Here is a 21,221-nt window from a genome sequence, read left to right as displayed (position 1 = left end):
GGAGAGTTTCAAGTATTTGGGGTCTATGATTCAGGGCAATGGTGAGATTGACGAAGATGTCACGCATCGTATTGGGGTAGGGTGATTGAAATGGAGGCTCGCTTTAGGAGTTTTATGTGATAAGAAGGTGCCCCGAAGCTTAAAGGTAAGTTCTACAGAGTGGCAGTTCGATCGACTATGTTGTATGGAGCGGAGTGTTGACCAGTTAAGAACTTCCACATCCAAAAGTTAAAGGTGACGGAGATAAGGATGTTGCGATGGATGTGTGGCCATACCGGAAAAGATAGGGTGAGGAATAAGATTATTCGGGAGAAGGTGGGAGTGGCTTCGGTGGAAGACAGGATGCGAGTAGTGAAGTTACGTTGGTTCGGGCACGTGCTGAGGAGGGGCTCTGATGCTCCATCACGGAGGTGTGAGACACTGGCTATGGATGGTTTTAGGCGGGGTAGAGGTAGGCCGAAAAAACATTGGAGGAAGGTGATTAGGCATGATATGGAGCAGTTACAGCTTACAAAGGACATGACCCTTGATAGGAAGGTGCGGAGGACACAGATTAAGGTAGAGAGTTAGGGAGTGGGAGTGCGTTGGTGACACTAGAGGGGCGTTTTTTATTTGTGTCTGAAGTTTCTTGGTCGTGGTGTTGAGTGATGTCTATGGTTTCAAATAGATAGTTTTTAGTATAATCTTGTGGTTGTAGTATTATCTTGTGGCTAGCATTTATTTTGCATACTGTATAAGTGTATATGCATTTATGTTTTGTATTTGTTATACTGTTATCGGTCCTAAGTCAGGGTCTATCGGAAACAACCTCTGTACTTCACCTGAGGTAGTGGTATGATTTGCGTACACTCTACCCTCCCTAGACCCCACTATGTGGGAGTACACGGGGTATGTTGTTGTTGTTGTTGTAATGGGCGATAGTAGAGTCAATGTCAGTTAGGATTAGTTTCAAAAGGAAGTAGACAAAGATTGTAAAAGAAACACCAGGAAATAAAATACCTCAGTAGTGAGATGTTAACTCATTATTGACCAAGAATTCAGCTCAATGAGGCTCATCAAATTAGATAAGTTACTATTGTGGAGACCACGACCTAAGAAGTTTCATCTTCCAAAGTTATTGGCAAATCTTCAAAGCAGTCTCATGTAGTTTTTTTGCCTTATAAAACAAAACAATGGAAAAGGTATCCTCACAAATAACTCATAATACCTTTCATTAAACTTTTGCCAAGCCTTGGAATCGAGATTCTCACCACAACTATTACAATATCATTTCATCGATGAAGAAAACAGAAGAATTTACGTCTCAATACCCCTCCGTTAATATCTTAACTAACCAGTTGGGTCTAAACCAAAGGAATTCTCCAAAAGTGTATATTCTTTTCCTATACAATGTTAAGGAAGTCCAGTAGTTAATATTAACATTACAAGTAATCACGTATTTGCATGGTTATTGTTGATACACCCAATAAAAACTCGGCCAGGTACTTCGGGAAGAAACACAAATAACAACAAGAAAGAGGACTGTTCATCCAATTCTAAGAGAGAATAGATGACTCAACACCACATATATTCCGGTTTGCAGGAATTTGGCATTTCATTCCATGTGATTCTTTTCAGACGCATAGGAGAAACATAGGCCAGATACTTGACTAGCAGTTGACTTTTTCCCTACAATCCAAAACGATCAGGCTCACACAGCTTCATCGACACAATACAATCCATCTATCCCATGTTGCTTGGACTCTTCAAAAATGTCGACAGTGCGTGTCGTATCCTTCAAAACTAGAGCATTTTTGGAGGATCCAACACGGGTACGACATCCTTTTTTGGAGAGTCCAAGCAACACAGCTTCCATCCCCGAGTTCTAAGTTCACATGATAGAACCAAAAAAAACTGTTACTATGACAGGATCACAATTCTAACCAACAAGTCAAAAACAGCCAATACATAAACTTAGCAATAGACCCTCGTGGTCCGGCCTTCCCTGAACCCTGCGCTACAACTCCGTGATAGGAGTTCCTAAGAAATCATTTCTATGAACAAATTAACGAGTACAAACTACACAGCTGAACGTCATAATAATTAACTAGAAGAACAAATTAAAAGACATGAAAAGGGGGAAAGATGGTGGACGAAGTACCTTCCATCAACAAGGGCATCAAAAGTAAAAGAAACCAAATGGGAATCCTTATTGAGCTCATCAACTTGAACCTTTATTGTATCCTTATGAACATTAACATCGTTCTGAATCTTCTTCGCATTTTGGTGATCTACATACGGAACCTCCGGCAAAGGCGGCGGAGGAGGAGGTCGAAGCCCAAGCCATCCATTATTAGTTTGAGGATGATAATAAGGAGGATAATGATTTTGATAGAGTACAGGTCTAGTATGACTGAAACTAAAGTGGTAGTAGGAGGTGGAAGGAGGTGGGTAGTTGTGGGGTGGTGGAGGAGGAGGAGGTCGAAAAGGATAAGGGTTTTGAGAAGGGGGAGGAAGGGAGTAGGTTGGGTGGGGTGGTTGTGGTTGTGGTGGAGCAAGAGTTGGAAACGGCGGAGCTATAGAAGAAGACGGCGGCGGCGGCGGAGGAGGGTGGTGGTGGTGGTGGTGGTGATTTTGTTGCCTTTTACTCCAAAAATTTCCCATATTTGTTTTGGTTATTAGAGAAGAAGAAGAAGAAGAAGAAAGTTTTGAAGAAATCAGGATGAGAAATGTGGGACCCACGCGGTTAGAAAGTTTAGGTGTTGAAATAATATTGAAAACTACTTTACTTTCAAAAATCAAATTCCCATTCGTAAAATATTTTAATTTTATTTTTCTATGATTGTGATGTCAAAATCATTGCTTTTATGTTAAGTAAAGCTATGTAGAGTTGGTAAGTTACTTATTTTATGTTATTTTGATCCTACAATTATAGTTGTAGTAATTTCTTCTCTCTTTTTTTCTTTTTTTTTTGAAAGTTCCAAGTATATTATTTCATATTTTTTATAGTCAACTCAATGGCATTTGTCTTCCTAGCGAAAATACTTGCAATTAGAAAAGGAGATTAAACTAATATTGTCACAAAATAGCTTGACGGCAAATTGATGGTCTAACCTTCATAAGCCTTCTAGGCATTGGCCAAACCAAAGAAATTTTTTACTTCTCACTAGATTTTAATTGTTTCTTATATTAATAATTAATAAGTAATTATGTTCTCTTGTGATTTTCATGATTTTACTCTCTAATATTTATTCGTGAGTTTGTTGTATAAATTGTAAATCTATGAGACATTGTGATGGTTGAAGAACTAAAATGTCAAAAAAATATTGTATTTGGATAAATATTTGACACGACAACAAAAACAATAACATTAAATTTAGTATAGCTTTAGAAGAAAATGATGTATACGTAGTTTTATTCTTTTCTCGTAATGTATTGAATAATATTTGACAATTGATTCAAATTAGACAAGAAGCATTTGAAATTTAGGTTTGGACAATATTAGTCTCTAATATTAATGGCTTACAAGATCATTTTAGACTTGAAGTAGATCCATGGGTTGCAAAGTTTTTCTAAGAGCCAGTTTTAGGTCCATTTTCTTAGACTAATAATGAGGGGTTATCCACAAAGAATACTTCAGCCCATCTTATATTACATGTCTTCTAGGCCCATTTTACACCTCAATTTGAGATGTCAATATAGGTCCACCTTACATTAGATTCGAAAGGGAAAAAGCATCATTTCCACCCTATACTATACAAGAAAAGTCTAAGTCACACCTAAATTATATAAGTGACCTATTACACACTTTAACTATATAAAAGTGATATTATTACCTCCCCATGACCCCCATTCTAAGGCATGTGTGTTACACTTATTTTAGGCGCTCTAGCCTATTAAATAACAAAAGTAAACGGCTAAAAACATTAAGGGAAAAAACATTGTTTCCACCCCAAACTATAGTCGAAAAGTCGAATCCACACCTAAACTATATAAGTGACCTATTACACACCTTAACTATAAAAAAGTGATACTTTTTACTGACGTGGCAGCGCATGTAAAACACTACATCACATGCAAGTGGTGGTAGCCTGACAAGGTGTAAATAGTTTCACTTTTTTATAGTTTAGGTGTGTAATAGGTCACTAGTATAGTTTAGGTGTGGCTTCGACTTTTCGGATATAGTTTGGGGTGGAAACGATGCCTTTTTTCGATTGAAAAAGCCCATTTCTTATGCATCTTTTCAAAACTTCTAGTCAAACCAAACGAGCCCATTTTATTAAGGGTAACTTACATAAATCCCTAAATTTTTAATTGATATTACATAAATTTTGATTATTTTGCTAATTATATTTTATTTTGATTTTTTAAAATAGTGATACATATGTTATACGGTGTTACATATAAAAAAAGTGATACATTTGAAACTGACTAGATATTTATTTAAGGAAGTAACAGATTTTCTTTTATTCTGTGGAGTAAATCACGCACAATCAGTTACATAATGAATTAATGAGATTAAAATTCCAATACCCTTCAACTTGTCTGCTACTAGTACATTCCCGTCTATGTTAGGTATAGTTGACAGGTGTCATGCAGGAGTTCCATTCTCATATGCGTTCCAAGTCAGTCGCTAGTGACACTGGTTCTGCTGTTATTGCGCCCAAGTTGCCTGTGAACAGAAGCCATTCGCAGTCCTTACTAAAGCATACGTGGTTTAATCTCTTCATCTTCATCATAGAATCCACTAACCCAGTAGATGTCTTCTCCGATAACGGCCCACCCTCCTACCGATTCACCTTCGCTGATTATGTGGTTTTTTTTTAGGCTATTATAGAGATTTCCGATGGTGAGTGGGTTGTTTTTTGAAATGTATCACCCATTAATAGCATATGAATCACCCAATAATTGATGACGTCGATTGGGTGTTTTTTTTTGTAGGCTGTTATGGGGATTTTCCGGGGGTGAGTGAGTCGTTTTTTGAAATGTATCACTCATTAACATCATATGAATCACCCAATAATTGATGACGCCGGTGGGGTGTTTTTTTCGGTAGGCTGTTATAAGAATTTTCGGTGGTGAGTGGGTTGTTTTTTAGTGGACCAGCGCTGGTTCACTGGAACAATGAGGTTCGGTGATGGGGATGGGTGCTCCGTTTTTAGATACAATATGAACAAAATATATCACCCATTAATAACATATAAATCACTCAATATATAATTGAAATAAATAACTGTATCTGTCATATGAATCACCATAATACCATACGTATCACTAACTAATATCATATGTATCATCCATTAAAATCATACAAACTGTATCTATCATATGGATCAACATAATATTCATATAATGATATCATATTTATCATTCATATGAATCACCATTAAAGAATAAATATGTATGAATAACAAAATAAATTTATCTGTTCTCAATCTTCCCCATTGATGAAAAACAACAATTAAAACATATACACACTCAACAAAAAAAAAAAATTGACTCCTCACTTACCATCTCTCTATAGTCTATAGATGAAAAAGATTAACTAAAATAAAAACAAAAATGAAATTGACTCCTCAGCCTTCTTTATCTCCTTTCACAGAAAAATATATATTTCTCACCCTTTCTTTGATTCAAAATATTTTTCTAGGGTAGCTTTCATTTATAAGTCCAGATCATAAGTGTAAGATTAGGACAAAAATAATTAATCTTGGACTAGATAGGGTAAGATTGTTTGGTTGGCATGGAAAAGAAAATTGAATCCTTTGATAGGTAACATCACATGCTAATAATGGCTATTTTAGAATCCTCATCAACTACTGATACAAGACTCATCAAAATTCAATTAAAGACTAATTCAAAATGTGTATCAAATGTTGGAGCCCATAGAATTTTGGAAAATTAAGTATCTTAACTAAAGAAGGAATTAAGCTAGATTTGGGCCTACCTGAACCAAATCTATGTGCAACTTTGTACCATAAAAGTGGTAAAGTGATACTACTATTATTGTACATAGGGTGTACAGACTCAAACCGTCAAGTCAAACCAAACTGAACCGACGAACCAAATCAAACTGAGGAAAAAAAATCGACTTATGGTTTGGTTTGACGTTAAAAAAAAACCTTATCATTCTTGATTTGGTTTGGTGTTAATAAAAAAAAAGTCAAACCGAACCCGAATCAAACCGACATAACACATACATAAAATAAATATTAATTATAATCTATTTTTAAATACTTTTTAAACTAGTTTTAGTAATTTTTAATAATTTGAAAGTAGATGTAGATATATATTTAGATTTGGACCTTTAAGTTGTAATATTTGTCCATTAATTGCTAATTAAATGATCAAAAACCCAATATAAATTAAACTTAAAACCTAAATTTTTCACTCTTCATCTCACTTTTTAGTTTCAAGAGAGTTTTCCGCTCCTCATTTTTTCATAATTATGATTTTTCATTAGCACATGAGTGAAAACATATTTGATCTAGTCTTCGATCACAATATAATTGTAAAAACTAAAGATTATAAAAAAAAAAATTCGAAAAAAATCGAAAAAACCGAAAAACCCGATAAAATCAACTAAAACCTAAATCGAAAAAAACAATTTTATGTTGGTTTGATTTGATTTATAGTTTTAATAAACCGACATGATTGGTTTGATTTTTTTTTTTAATAAGCACCGAACCAACCCGACCTATGTACACCTCTAATTGTACATATGAACTTCTTAAATCACAGGTTTGGGGTTTGGTTTAATTAGTGAAAAGATATTACAACCACATGGATTGTGATATTTTAATGTATATATATGTTCTTCACATATTACATATATATCTTGCATAATGCAGAAATGTCACTCTCTAGTATTCTATAAGATTATGAAATGTATCACGAGATTAAATATTTCTCATTTCCTTTCCTTCCTAGTTGTTGAGTTCGTACGTAGAACCAAACCTAGACGAGTATGATTGAGGTTGACTGATTTCGTGACTGTTATTAAGACAACAATAAGCAATACCACAAACAAAAGAAAACAAGAAGAACACATAGATTTTACGTGGAAATCCATGATGGGAAAAATCATGGGCAGAGGAGGAGGAAATTCACTATAATGGAGAGGAATACAAGGAGGAGACGAAAGTCTCAATGACGTATTTTAAAACCATTGAAAACAAACCACTAGATCTCACTTATATACTACGTGCGTACAAATAAATTCTAAGCCCAAAAACATACAGGTCCAATCCTTACGCTATCACCACAGATCCCCCCAAAATTGTCAAACATGGGTCGCACCGCGATCTTTTCAGGGTCGAATCAACAAAATTCAGATCATAAACTCTAACAGTTACAAATGATTAGTCGTACAGAATGGTTACATCAAATAAATATGAAATTAAGACGCGTCATTTGTATAAATGTTCATGGTCATGATGGATGGCTAAGTGTCATGACGCTTAATTATGTAGTCTGATGCAAACACTGTAATACCAATGCATATTTCTAACATCAATCCCAAACGAGCTTTTAAGTCAGTTATCCGATCCATACCTAATGGGTCGGATTGGATGGTTACTTGTTTCTCTAAACCATTTTGCCAGCCCTACATTCTTGTTGAAAGGTCACATGCAGTTACTTGGCTGTATACAAATAAGTGGGAATATGTGACTTTCTCTACATTAGTGTCATCGAGGCCTTTCGATTAGGCAAATAGGAGTATACCTTAGTTTCGTAGAATTGCAGCTATTGACTAAATATGAAATATACCTGTGTAGCTCCCTAATAAGGTTGCCCTGAAATCCAGGGCAATATTTTGACCTTAAAATGAACACTAATTGCGGATCCCATAGCTTTTCATAATGTGCTGCTTTAATATTTTTAAGTATTCCCTAGTCAACATGCAATCTAACTAGCACATCCATCACCCTATACCACAGGTAAAATATATTTCAAATCCCATCGAGAATTTACTAGCTCGACTAATTCATATTTGAAAGGAGATTCACTAACAAAGATAAAACACTTTCTACCAAAAGCGATCATCTTTACCACGGTGCAAAGGACAACAACAACAAACCCAGTGTATTCCCATAAAGTGAGTTTGGGGAGGGTAAAATGTACACAGTCCATACCACTACCTCTGGAGAAGTAGAAAGGTTGTTTCCGATAGATCGACCCCGGCCCATGGTGCAGAGGAGATGATAAAATATGTGCAGACAGAAAGTTGATTATGAGTTACCAATAATTTGAGACCCAAAAAATGAATTGGAAATAGGGTGCTAGACCTTGCAAAAAGTTGTTTCTCCGAAAACAAGAAAGAGACTAGACCTCTATATAATAACAAAAGAAGGGACGGAATGAAGTACAGAAAAACCAATATATGTGAGTGAGTGAGTCATCATGTGGGCATGTATGTAGGGCAATATGACCTCCTATGAAGGCAAATTTTGTAGCAATCATCTTCATCATGTGGCTCTAAGTGCAATATCATGATCTACAAATCCATAAACCAAATTCCACGCTCTTATATTGCAGCCTCATAGTTCTTTCCTCACCAAAAAGAAAAATACTCCATTTTCTGTCTTTGTTTGTGTGATCATGGAAGATAACTATAGTCCTAGCCATCATCACTTGGAATCTCAAAGTCATAAGAACCACCACCACAATGACATGCTCCCTTCAACATCCGTTCTCTTGATAATCGTTCCAATCACAATTATAATCTTGCTTATTGCAATATCTCTTCTCATTGTGATGCTTAAGCGCCTACAATCTTCTAAACACGGTGGGATTAGTAGTACAAAAAGCAGAAGTGTCATCAGCAACAATGATTGTATGTTCGTTGCACACAGGGCCATCGACATCCATTCTAGTCCAGGTAACAAGAATTCAAACTCCATATATACCACTCAGAGCTTTTCTATTTGGTGGGATTTTCATGTTCTACAGAACCAAGTATTTTTACATGGAGCATAGATGTTAAAAAAATTCACATTGTGAGAATGTGAAAGTTGAACTCAATAAATTTAAATCCTGAATTATAACGACTGTATTGGAAAATGACTAACTTCTTCAAGTACACATGTTCACATAGTACTGGCAAATGTTTCAAGATTTTAAGTATCAATCCAAAGTACAAATGCATTTATAAGTAATACTGTTCAAATGTGTTAACCCCCCAAACCCCAACACACATTTTTGTTTTTATGTTGATTTTTGTGTATATGACAATGTGATGAACAGATGTAAAGGGTGGATGTCTGCCTGGACATGGAGGAAGTTCAGGGAGGATGACACAAACTAAGTTAAGAGGAGTTCAAGTATTTACATACAAGCAGCTGGAAATGTCAACTGACAAATTTAGTGAGGCAAATGTGATTGGCAATGGAGGTTATGGGGTTGTCTATAGAGGAGTCCTCATTGATGGCACTGTGGCTGCAATTAAAGTTCTGCAAAGGGAAGGCAAACAATGGGAACGTGCTTTCAGATTAGAGGTCTGTCATCATCACTTCATTTATTGCCTCTTCTTCACTTTCTTCATCCACTTACATTGTTTCCGATTTATTCACACATTAACGCAACTATACAAATAACTTTTTATTTATTCACCAAGGGGAGCCTTTGAGTAACTGGTAAAGTTGCTACCATGTAACTAGAAGGTGTTCGAACTGTTGTAAACAGATAAGCCTACATAGACCATTGTGGTCCTCCGGCCCTTCTCTGGACACCACACATAGCTTGAGCTTTAATGTGTCGAACTACCTTTTTGTGTTGTGTGTGTGTGGTGGTGAATATGGGAGTGGGGGGTTACAGAATATTTACTCTTAAAAATATATCTGACTTTAAGCGTGGTTCCTGAGCTATGTACAAAAGGTGTATATTTTGGAGTTGTCTTTAAGGATCACTCAAGGGTGAAATTTTTTATTCCAAAAGGTGTTGACTTTTTACTTTCTTTTAAAAATATTACTTTATATCCTTGGAAAAGACAATAGAAAAAGGCTCTAGGATAACATGCTCATCCATATACAGACATGTGATGGTACTTTGGCAGCTTCTTGAGTAATTAAAGCATTTCAGGAATGTCAAATTGTCAAGCCATCAGAACCATGCTTCTCAGAGCCATTATCTAAATATCACCTGTAAATATCATATAATTGCAATACTGTAGCAAAAAATGCAAGTTACAAAAATGAATGTATGTTAATTGTAGCAACATAGACACAATAAGGATCCCTGCATGTATCATGTAGCTGACCCTAACTTGCTTGTGGTTGAGGGGTAGTTGTTGTTGTCTGCGCGTGATCTCAAATTTTGTTATTCTGTTTTGGCAGGTGGATTTATTGAGTCGCTTACACTCGCCTTACTTGGTTGAACTTCTTGGCTACTGTGCAGACCAACATCACAGGCTCCTAATTTTCGAATATATGCCTAATGGTTCACTCCAACAGCATCTCCACAGCCCACATAAAAAATCCAACAACTCATTAAACTGGGGAGTTAGATTGAGAATAGCCCTCGATTGTGCTAGAGCTTTAGAGTATTTGCATGAGCACACAACCCCATCAGTCATCCACAGAGATTTCAAGTGCAGTAATGTTCTACTTGATCAAAACTTCAGAGCTAAGGTGTCTGATTTTGGGCTAGCCAAAATTGGCTCAGACAAAATGAACGGTCTGATCTCAACACGAGTATTAGGGACCACAGGATATTTGGCCCCGGAGTAAGTATAGTACTCTAGTCATCTGTCAATAGCATATCCATGCTTGCTCAATGAATGAAAAATTACAATACAATCTTGCACATGGGGTGGCTTCAGTTCCTATCTTAGAACTTTGTCACTTTCTGTTATTTCTTCAAGACTTCCAGCTGACACTAAAATCTAAAAATCCACCAAATGTGGTCCTCCTCACCTACAGCTAACGTCTTTACATTTTATGATCAATTAACCAACTCAATGTGTTTCTCAAAACAGGTATGCTTCAACTGGCAAACTTACAACAAAATCAGACGTATACAGTTATGGTGTGGTTCTTCTAGAGCTATTGACAGGCCGTGTACCAATCGATACAAAACGGCCTCCTGGAGAACATGTACTTGTGTCATGGGTCAGTGACTATCAATCCTACACAATTCCATACATTACGTTATTAGCAATATATCTTAACCAGTTATAGCACGTAACCTGCTTTATTTTCAAGGTTGTTGATCCCCTTTATTATGAACGATTATCTGTAATTATATTTTAAGTTACCTGATAGTGTAACAATTCATTGTACTGTCAATATATAGAAGTTAAACAATGCCTAAAACCATTTCCTATGTTATTTTAGGCTCTTCCAAGATTGACAAACAGAGAAAAAGTAGTTGAAATGGTAGATCCAACATTACAAGGCCAGTACACTAAGAAGGATCTAATCCAGGTGCATGTTTACATTGTACTTTTATTATCCTCATTCTTGTAATACTACATATTAAAGCAAATCTAATGCTTCATGTTTCTTTGCTGCTGTGTTTGTAAAACAGGTAGCTGCTATAGCAGCAATGTGTGTTCAAACAGAAGCAGATTATCGTCCCTTAATGACGGATGTTGCGCAATCTTTAGTACCTCTTGTGAAGTCATACTCTTCTGCACTGCCTGCCAATTCCTTCAGATGTAACCAAACCGTGAGCCCCCGGTCTTAGGAGCTACTATTCAGAATCTCAGGAGATTCCCAACATTCCATTTCTCCAATGTTATTTGATCACGTATTGTACAATGTCCATCTGTATCATCTTTTCCAAACAACGTATCCAAATAGTAGCACCCTGAATTCTAGAAATGCTTCATTGTCTAGTGAACCATAACAAACTCATTCAGCTTTTGTATTGATAGAATAAGATTTTAGCTTGCATTCAAGTAGTAGGATTCTAAGAACATCTTTCAAAATGTATCGAGGTGATTTTCTGAAATAATAACTATTGGTTAAACGACCATCAGACGAATCAATCCAACTAGTAAACATACAGACAGTGTTTGACCATGGCCCCAATAGATGACATGATACATTCATAAAATAGGCAAGACAAAAGAACATAGTACAAGGTGTCAGACAATATGAAAATTGTTAAGTAATTATTGTAGTACTGGTTTAGTTAAAATCCAGGGTGTACATGTACGTGAGCACTGTAGCACAAGTCATCTATTGTGAAATCATCTAACTGTACTTAAACAGTATAACCATTTGGCACCAACAAAAAGTAGAATATTTGTGAAAGGTGGGTGACAAATTACAGAAGGATTTACCACTTATAGGACAGGCAAGGAGAATATTAGAGGACTTATATTATCGTATGATTCAATTATATATGTTCTTTGTCCATATTCCAAATGTGATTAGATTCTAAAAATTATATCAGACTAGGTTGTTGCTTTTGTTATAATTAATTTAAGGCATCATCAGAAACTACAAAAAAAGTACTGTGGATTTTGATTTTCCTAAATCCTAATATTCTTGCTAGCAAAACATTAGTGTAATATATTCGTCAAAATTCACTTATAGGTTTGACAGACTCGATCTCCATATCAAAAAGTGATACGCTTAAAGATAGAGGCCATAGTTCTTTCAGATATAATTTGAAGAAGACAATTAATATATGCACGTCTAGCAGGTGTACGCCTCGCTTCCAGGGCCGGAGCCATCTTTCATCCGGAGGTCATCCGAATCTTCTTCGATGAAAATTTGTACTATTTTTTGTTGAGTTTTGCATTTAGTTACTGTAGTAGTTTTTAGGAAAATAAGTTTTTTGAATTTTGAATTTTAAAATTAGGTTGTTCAGTTGTTAAGATAGTTTAGGTTTTTTTGAATTTTAAATCATGCAGTTTGTTATTGTAATTTGGCTATTTAAAGCCCTCTTAAGCTTAAGAAAATTAGCGAAAGTCATAGAAAGCTTATTAAAGCTTGAAAGTCATTTTAATCCAAAGAAAGTCATTTTAATACCTTTCTGTAAATCTGTTATATACACAACCCAAAATTATGATCAGAAACAACACAAAAAGTATAAGAAAAGAAATAATCAGAAACCATATAGTAGAAAACAATACTTCTTAAGAAAGTCAAAGGCTAAAAAACCTTGGTTAAATAGAGATCGACATGTTAGAAAATATAGAAACGACAGAAATTATAAAAATAAACTAGAACGTTATACGTGTGGCAGTATAGACCATCTAGCCAACGTATGTCCTAAGAGAAATAATAATAGAACTAGAAATTCTCAACTAATAGAAGATTTCCAAGAAACTTTATTAAACGTAGATGAATATATGTCCGATACAGAAAGTATATACTCAATAATAAGTATTGACATAAATGATAAAGATAATCTAAAATCTGACTCTTCTGAATCAGACGAGGATAACCTAGTTAATGAGCTAGGTCAAGAAATGGAAGATTTAGACTTAAACAACCTAATGATTAATAATTTAATGAATATTAATCAAGAATGTATACATGAATTTCAAAGAAATAAAGGTCTAGATAGTAATAGATGTCGTATCTGTAATTGGTACCCAAGTAAAGACAACAGAGCTAAATGTAAAAAATGTTACCTAGAGGCATGTATAAATTGCATAGAAAATACTCTAAAAATTAAAGTATAGTCAGAAATAAATAACAGACAAAAGCATACAAATAATCAAATCCTAAACCTAAGGATATCAACTTTGGAAACCCGATTAAATGATCTAGAGCAAAGATTAACTATTCTAGAAAAAGGAAAAACAAAAATCACCTTAGAAGAAACGGATACCCAAGAAGCAGTACATTTAGAGAAATTAGAAGCAGAACTTATGAATTTAGAAAATACTAATACTAATCTATATGCAACGAAGATAAAGAATTCTCTACCATTAAAGTCTTAGTAAAAATCAAAATAAAAGACGTCGAAATAGAAACTCTAGCATTAGTAGATCCCGGATGTACTAGCTGTTTAATAAATAAAGAAATAGTACCAGAACACTTATTAAAAATACTCGAAAAACCTATAATGGCTACTCAAATGGATGGATCACACAATATCTATAATTATTATATAGAGAAAGCTCAACTAAGTTTTTTAAATACATGCAATCAATTCTATAACCCAGTTTACAATGTTAACAAAATATTAGCACGAGATTTAAATATAGGATCAGATTTTGTTATAGGATTAAGATTTTGTATACAGAATCAAGGAGGATGTCTCTTGATAAGAGATGGAATAATGCTCTTTAAAAATTTAACTTATACACCAGTACAAACAGTAACATTGCCAACAGTATATAGAACATTAAATACAAATAAAACAAGACTGCTTCCTGAACCGTGTTGCGACAGTTGCCAAAATAATCAATGCCAAAACAGCAACCTGTCAAAAGAAAACAAAAATATAAAAGAAAACCTAGAAGAAGTTAGAAACTATACTCTGCTTAATGCAGAAGGACAAGAATGCTTAACAGATATAGAAAAAGACTATACCCTAATAAGCATAGAAACTCAGTTTTATAATTTTAGAAAAGGAATAGATAAAATACGAATAATAAACAGTCCAAAAGATTTAGAAAATATAATATCTATATTAGACGAAATGGAGATAATAGGGGAAAGGCCATTAGCCCATTGGGAAGCCAATGAGATAATGTGTAAATTAGATATAATTAACTTAGAATATACGATAAAAACAGCACCTATAGAAGCAAATAATGAAGATACTAAAAAATTTGATACACAGATAAAGGAACTCTTACAGTTAGGAGTAATAAGAAGATCTACCTCTAAACATAGATCAGCGGCTTTCATGGTAAGAAATCATAGCGAACAAGTAAGAGGTAAAGCTCGTATGGTAATTAATTACAAAAGATTAAATGATAATACTAGAACAGATGCTTACAAACTACCAGATAAAAGTGAGTTAATCAATAGAATTCAAAATAAAAAGGTTTATAGTAAATTTGACTGTAAGTCAGGCTACTGGCAAGTCAAAATGCATCCAGATAGCATAGAATGGACCGCATTCACATGTCCAAGCGGACATTTTGAATGGTTAGTCATGCCGTTTGGATTAAAAACAGCTCCGCCCATTTTTCAACAAAAAATGGATAACATATTTGGAGAATATAAACATTTTATCTTAGTATATGTAGACGATATTTTGGTATTTAGTCAAACCATGCAAGAACATTTAGGACACTTGCAAATAATTTTCAGACTATTTGTTAAACATGGTATAATAATAAGTAAAAAGAAGATGGAGTTATGCAAAACCTATATTAATTTCCTAGGAATAACTCTAGGAAATGGAAAAGTAAAACTCCAACCACACATAGCAAAGAGGGTACTAGAAATGCCGGATAAATTAGAAACAACAAAAGACTTACAAAAATTCTTAGGATTAGTAAATTATGCACGAAATTTTATTCAAGATTTAGGAAAAATAGCAGGACCATTATATGCAAAAACAGGTAGTAAAGGACAAAAACATTTTAATATAGAAGATATTAAATTAGTCCAAAAAATAAAAGAAAAAATCAACAATATCCCGGACCTAAAAATTCCATTAGAATCAGATTACTTAATTATTCAAACAGATGGAAGTGACTTAGGATGGGGAGCTATTTTAAAAGCAAGACCTAATAAATATAGTAATAAAAATGAAGAACAAATATGTGGATATCAAAGTGGCGCGTATAAAGAAAAAGGAAACATGAGCGCTATAGACTTAGAAGTATTAGCTATCATATATGGTCTAAATGCTTTCAAACTGTATATCCTAAATAAAGAAGAAATTTTAGTTAGAACAGATTGTGAAGCTATAGTTAAATTTCATCAAAAAATAAATGACAAAACTAGTAGTAGAAGAAGATGGCTAAATTTTACAGATACCATATCCGTTTACAAGAATATAGTATTCGAACATATAAAAAGAAAAGAGAACGAATTAGCTGACCAGTTAAGTAGACTACAACTGGGAATAAGTAAATAAGTTTTAATTTTACTCATTTGTTTTCAGCATGAGACCAACAGGACAACCTCCTGCAGACAAAGGCAAAGGGGTAGCTTCGTCTTCAGAGGCTTACCAACAGACAATGTTAATGTAACTTAAACTTTAGACCATTAGAATCCCTCGAGACAATGGAAAGAATTCATTTCGGACCATTTAATCTAATCGCATACCCTGAGAGCAATATATCTTTTAGAATAAGACCAGACTACGTTTTAGACAGATCCCAAAGGTGTTTAGTAGACAACCTCTGGATTTCATATAATAGACAAAACCGTAATCATTTCGTGGCTTCTATAAATGCTTTATGTCATTACATGGCAGAAAAAAGTAGACCTCGTTTTAAATATTATGTAGTTATTCATGGAAAAACTATCGGAATTTTCCAAACTTGGTTAGAATTATTAGACTCCATACAAGGTTTTAAAGCCCCTCTTTTCAAAGGTTTTAATGATTTTACTGAAGCTACAAATCATGCCAGAGGATATTTAGAGCCAAATTATTACATATCCCCTTCCCTTAGACAAAATTCAGATCAGATACCCCAGTATAATTTGCAAAAAGAAACTGGAAAGATTATTTTTTGTTACCACTGTTCTTCTATGACGGAAAACTTCAAAACGCTAAATGCCCAAAAGGAGTCCCTCCTCATGGAAAACACAAGACTAATCAAACAAATACGAATGTTAGAAACAAAACTCAGACAGCAAAATAGCAAAACAGATGCACAAACTCAGATCCCAGCTCAGAGTTCTCCATCTCCTCAAAAAATGGATGAGAAGGGTGTGCATTTTCCAATAAATGCTTAGAAATCCACTGTACCGGATGTTGGTACAGCTAGTCCGGTTCAAACGGTGACCGGTAAAGACAAATCAAATCCGTTTATGGCTGTTACTTTGCCAAAAAGTGAGGATGAAGGGTGTTCTTCATCAAAAGCTAAATCAACAAAATCTGGACATAGGACCTTAAAGAAGACTTTAATATCTAAGAAGAAAAACGAGACAATAGAGACAATAATTAAACAGACTCTAGACAGATTTTTCAGTAAACAGACACAAGATAAATACATGGATGAACAACCAGATGAACAGCCCACTAATCCAGACAGAGCTGTGCCAGAGATAAATACTACAGATAATAATTCGGATAGATCAGACGAAAAAGATAATATTGCACAATTCCAGGATGCCCAGGATCCATATGAAGACGACGACTCAGGCATGAGCTTTGACTCCATAGCCCTGCACAACTTGGATACGTAAAGATACTCTACAGTTGTAAAGAGACTCTACAGTTGTCCTAGTTTGTATTATTAGCTAGTATGGTCAAGTGGGGATGCCCACTTTATGTCTTGTAAAAGTCAGAGTCAGTCTGAGTGCTTCCTTTATCACTACTTTCTAAAAAGAAAGAAAAACTGTTGAAGCACGCGTCAAAATAAGTTTGAAAGAAAATTAATAACGCATGTGACGATGGGGCCCAAAGCGTACCCGACTTGCATTATTAAAGTTTTCTTTCTTATCCCTTATCTAAAAGTGTCGGCCAATTATGTTGCGGCCACATAGTAGCCCTTAGAACCTCTCCTTTATGTACATTTTGCCTATAAAAGGCGCTCATTTTGTAGTAGAAAGACAGAGTGAAATCAACCAACCTCAAAAATCACTTGAAATGTTTAAACTTTTCCTCCCAAAAAACTTGTCTAACCCAGTCTTCCTTGTATAAACTTCGTAACATCGTGATTTGAATAAAAGCTTCAAGTTTTCTATTCGATCTTTAGGGGGTTCCCGAAAGGGAAATCTCTCTCCTAGTTACTTCATGTAAGTTCTTATTTCCATATTTTCCCCACGAAAATATTTATACTCATGTTCTTATGTTTTTTAGTTTTTGCATAACCATGTAAATTAAATTATCTATAAAATTCTTACCCTTATTATATGGTTAGCCTCTTAATTCCTTAATATCAACGATGGATTAACCTGTAAATTCCTAGGAATTCTGGCTTTGTTAGTCCAACAGGTCTGCACAATAGACAAAGGACGAGTGTTAGCTGCCAGATAAAAATTTTTCGGGGTGTGGTTAAAGAAGTATGATGTTAAAAACATAGATTAAGAGGAAGAGATGAACAGGGTAAAAAAAAAAAAAAACTCTGGGAAAAATAAGAATGATAAACATGAAGAAACAGTAGGAAAGAGGGAGTACTGAGTAGGTTTTTACAAACTGATATATCATTATTCACTGAAAAATTGAAATCTACCACTGTTTTTATTGAAACTATTCTTTAGCTTTAGTTTGTTTTAATTGAAATATTTTATTAAAATATCCGACAAAAAAAAATATTTTTGCATAGTTAAAAATACTTTTTATTTATATAAAGTCGATGTTGAACCTTCTTCGGTTAATTCGTATTTTTACGTCTGATCCTCTCAATAGAAATCTTGGCTCCATCGCTGCCTGCTTCAATGAGAGAAAATTAAATATTTCTATGAGTTTGAAAAAAGAAGAAGAAAGAAAACTCAAATGCAGCATTACATGCACAGTAGGGGGCTGAATAATTGTAGAAGGTACACAATCACCTTTTTTTTCATACACAGAAAATCTACGCCGTTCAATATAATTCCACTGATATATGCTAAAGTGGTAAAAAAGTAGATCAATAAATTGATCTTCGCACATCATACAATAGAGTGAATAATTTTTTATTAATTTAATTAAATTTTAAAATAAAATGATCACATAATTCAATATAATATCATATCAAATGAATTTTAAAAAGCATATTAAGAATATAATTAAATAAATAAAAATATTCTTTCACTTAAAATAATTACTATCACATATTTCAACACCCTACATGCTAAAGTAGTACTCTTTTAGATTTTTAATTAGTGCTCTCCTTTATCATTGGAAAAAGAGATTTTTTATTTTGATTTTGATACTATAGGACAATTATATGTGACACATTATATAGTTATATCAATTTCATGCTCGGCTATTAGCAGTCACTAATGTCTCAGTAATTATTGGGCCAAACCCATCGGCAGACGTCTTAAAATACGCGTCATTTTAGGTACCTCAAGTGGACATTATTTTATTTTGATATCTCAAATGGCCATAAAGTCGATCATTTTGGTACGTTTTACTGAATCAACAAAATAATATTAGTGCGCGTATTACACGCATTGATGAGCTGGAAAGTAACGCATAAAATACGGACATATGTCATTTTTATTTAAATAATTTATAAATAAATAATTTAAATAAAAAATACCCCTCCCCCTAACCTACCCATCCCACTAGTCTTTCTTCTTCAAACACCTCATCCACCCGCCACCCCAACCATTCTTCTTCTTCAAACACCCCTCCCCCCACTCGCCACCCCTCCCCCACCCCACCCTCACCCCGCCAGTTTTTTGCTTCCATTTTTAATTTTTTTAATTGATTTTGGACAATTATTAAGCAAATGATATTTCCTTTTTTTTTTTTAATTTCTTTTGCAACTTACGTTTCAGAGTATGGACTAGAGATCCTTTTGAGCAAGTTGACATTTTTATGAAAAATCATTCAATCACAGCAGAAAATTCTATAGGTTATTATTTGTTTGTGTGTTAGCGTGTTCCGTTGATTTTTGAAAAATTCAACCTCCATTAATGGATGTTAAGCTAAAGAAAGGTTGTGTGGAGAAGATAATATGATCGATTCTTTTTAAATTATTTGGTAGATAAAATACATGTCATTGATTTTGCTTCGATTTTTTATTTTTCTTCACTGATTTTGCTTGATTTTTGGATTTTCTTCATGAATTTAGCTTCATTTTTTTCGATTTGCTTCATCGATTTTGCTCCGATTTTTAATTTAATTATTGATTTTGTTTTATTTTAATTTTTCTTCACTGATTTAGCTTTATTTTTCAATTTTTCTTTATTGATTTTGTTTGATTTTTAGTTTTTCTTCGTTGATGTTGCTTATTTTTTATTTTTCTTCATCAATTTTGCCCTTAATGATTAAAAAAAATGAGCTTATTATTTAATCTTCACAAACCTTTAAATGCATATATAAATTTCTCTCAATAATTTTTACCGTTAAATAAATTAAGATTGATAAAAATAACGGATAAAAATGTGAAAGAAGTATAAATTAATGGGCGTTGAGTTAATATATTATTTTTGACAAGCCGAACTCCTAAATGTGTATCTAATTTTTAAATTTCTCCCAACAATTTTCACCATTAAATAAGCTTAAGATTGACAAAAATGATGGATAAAAATAAGGAAAAAGGTATAAATTAATGAAAATGAGTTAATATACTGTTGGTGGGCCAAATTGGGTGCCACATCAGCCAAAAAAGGGCTTTCACGCGCCTTCATGGAGGTATAATACACGCACCTTGCCAACTCAGCAAAATGTACCAAAATGACCGATTTTATGGCTACTTGAGGTGTCAAAATAAAATAATGTTCACTTGAGGTGTGTAAATGAAAGATGGCGCGTACTTAAAGGGTCTGACGATGGGTTTGACCAAATTATTGGGTATCGCATGGACAATGCATTATAATACATTCATTCATTACAAAAATAAAGATGCTTTTACTAGAAAAGTAATTACTCTCTCTACTTTATTTTACCTGTCATGTTTCATATCAAATATTTCTTATAAAAATATTAATTGAAGAATAATTTATTTAAACTATCCTTATTCATTACTTTTTTTAATTTAATATTTCTTTCTTTTGCACCACATTAATATTCTCTATATTTTTGACTAAGAATAAATGCGTTAATTATTTTTAAGTTTCAAATAATAACTATTTTTACTTTTAACAAGCGTGAGAAAAGAGTCAGAATGATAAATTATTCTTTAATTACTTTCGTTAAATATCTTTCTTTAATGGTGAGTCGGAGAAATTCATTTATAATGGAGTAGCTAAGGGGATTATAATTTAGCCCCTTTAAAATATTCTCTTTGTACATGCTATCTCCTAGAGGCATCTTTGCAGTATGTATAGCTATAGAAATTAACTGAATTGTAATATGGATTTTAATTTGACAGAGAAGTGTTGCTTTATATATATGGGTAGGAGATTCATGAATGTGTTTCACCATTAAGTGAATTTGCAATTAATTTCTATTTTCCTTAGGTTGTTATGTTGATGATATTGCTTGGATACTTTTTGAGGAATATAATATACATATGCTTTCGAGGCAAAGGGATAAGGAAATTAAAGCAAAGA

At 33.8% G+C, this 21,221-nt stretch overlaps 2 protein-coding genes across 2 annotated transcripts in view; one reads left to right on the top strand and one right to left on the bottom strand.

The window, feature by feature from the left end:
* The window catches only part of LOC107855056 (probable E3 ubiquitin-protein ligase LUL4), a 10,567-nt gene extending 7,800 nt beyond the window's left edge, over positions 1-2,767 (bottom strand). Inside the window, exon 1 of the mRNA XM_016700039.2 lies at positions 2,141-2,767. Coding sequence (XP_016555525.1) covers positions 2,141-2,643 — 503 coding nt within the window. The 5' untranslated portion in view covers positions 2,644-2,767. The remainder of the gene's footprint in view (positions 1-2,140) is intronic.
* A 5,554-nt stretch (positions 2,768-8,321) lies between these two features.
* LOC107852160 (probable serine/threonine-protein kinase PBL7) lies at positions 8,322-11,955 on the top strand. The gene is made up of 6 exons (XM_047394654.1): positions 8,322-8,860; positions 9,226-9,476; positions 10,314-10,702; positions 10,955-11,087; positions 11,313-11,402; positions 11,506-11,955. Exons 1-6 carry the CDS (start codon positions 8,581-8,583, stop codon positions 11,662-11,664), a joined length of 1,302 nt encoding a protein of 433 aa, XP_047250610.1. The 5' UTR covers positions 8,322-8,580; the 3' UTR covers positions 11,665-11,955.
* The last annotated feature ends 9,266 nt before the right edge of the window (positions 11,956-21,221 follow it).

The sequence above is a fragment of the Capsicum annuum genome, chromosome 8 (assembly GCF_002878395.1).
Source record: "Capsicum annuum cultivar UCD-10X-F1 chromosome 8, UCD10Xv1.1, whole genome shotgun sequence".
In the NCBI taxonomy this organism is placed as follows: Eukaryota; Viridiplantae; Streptophyta; class Magnoliopsida; order Solanales; family Solanaceae; genus Capsicum; species Capsicum annuum.
This window is presented reverse-complemented; position numbering and strand designations above follow the sequence as displayed.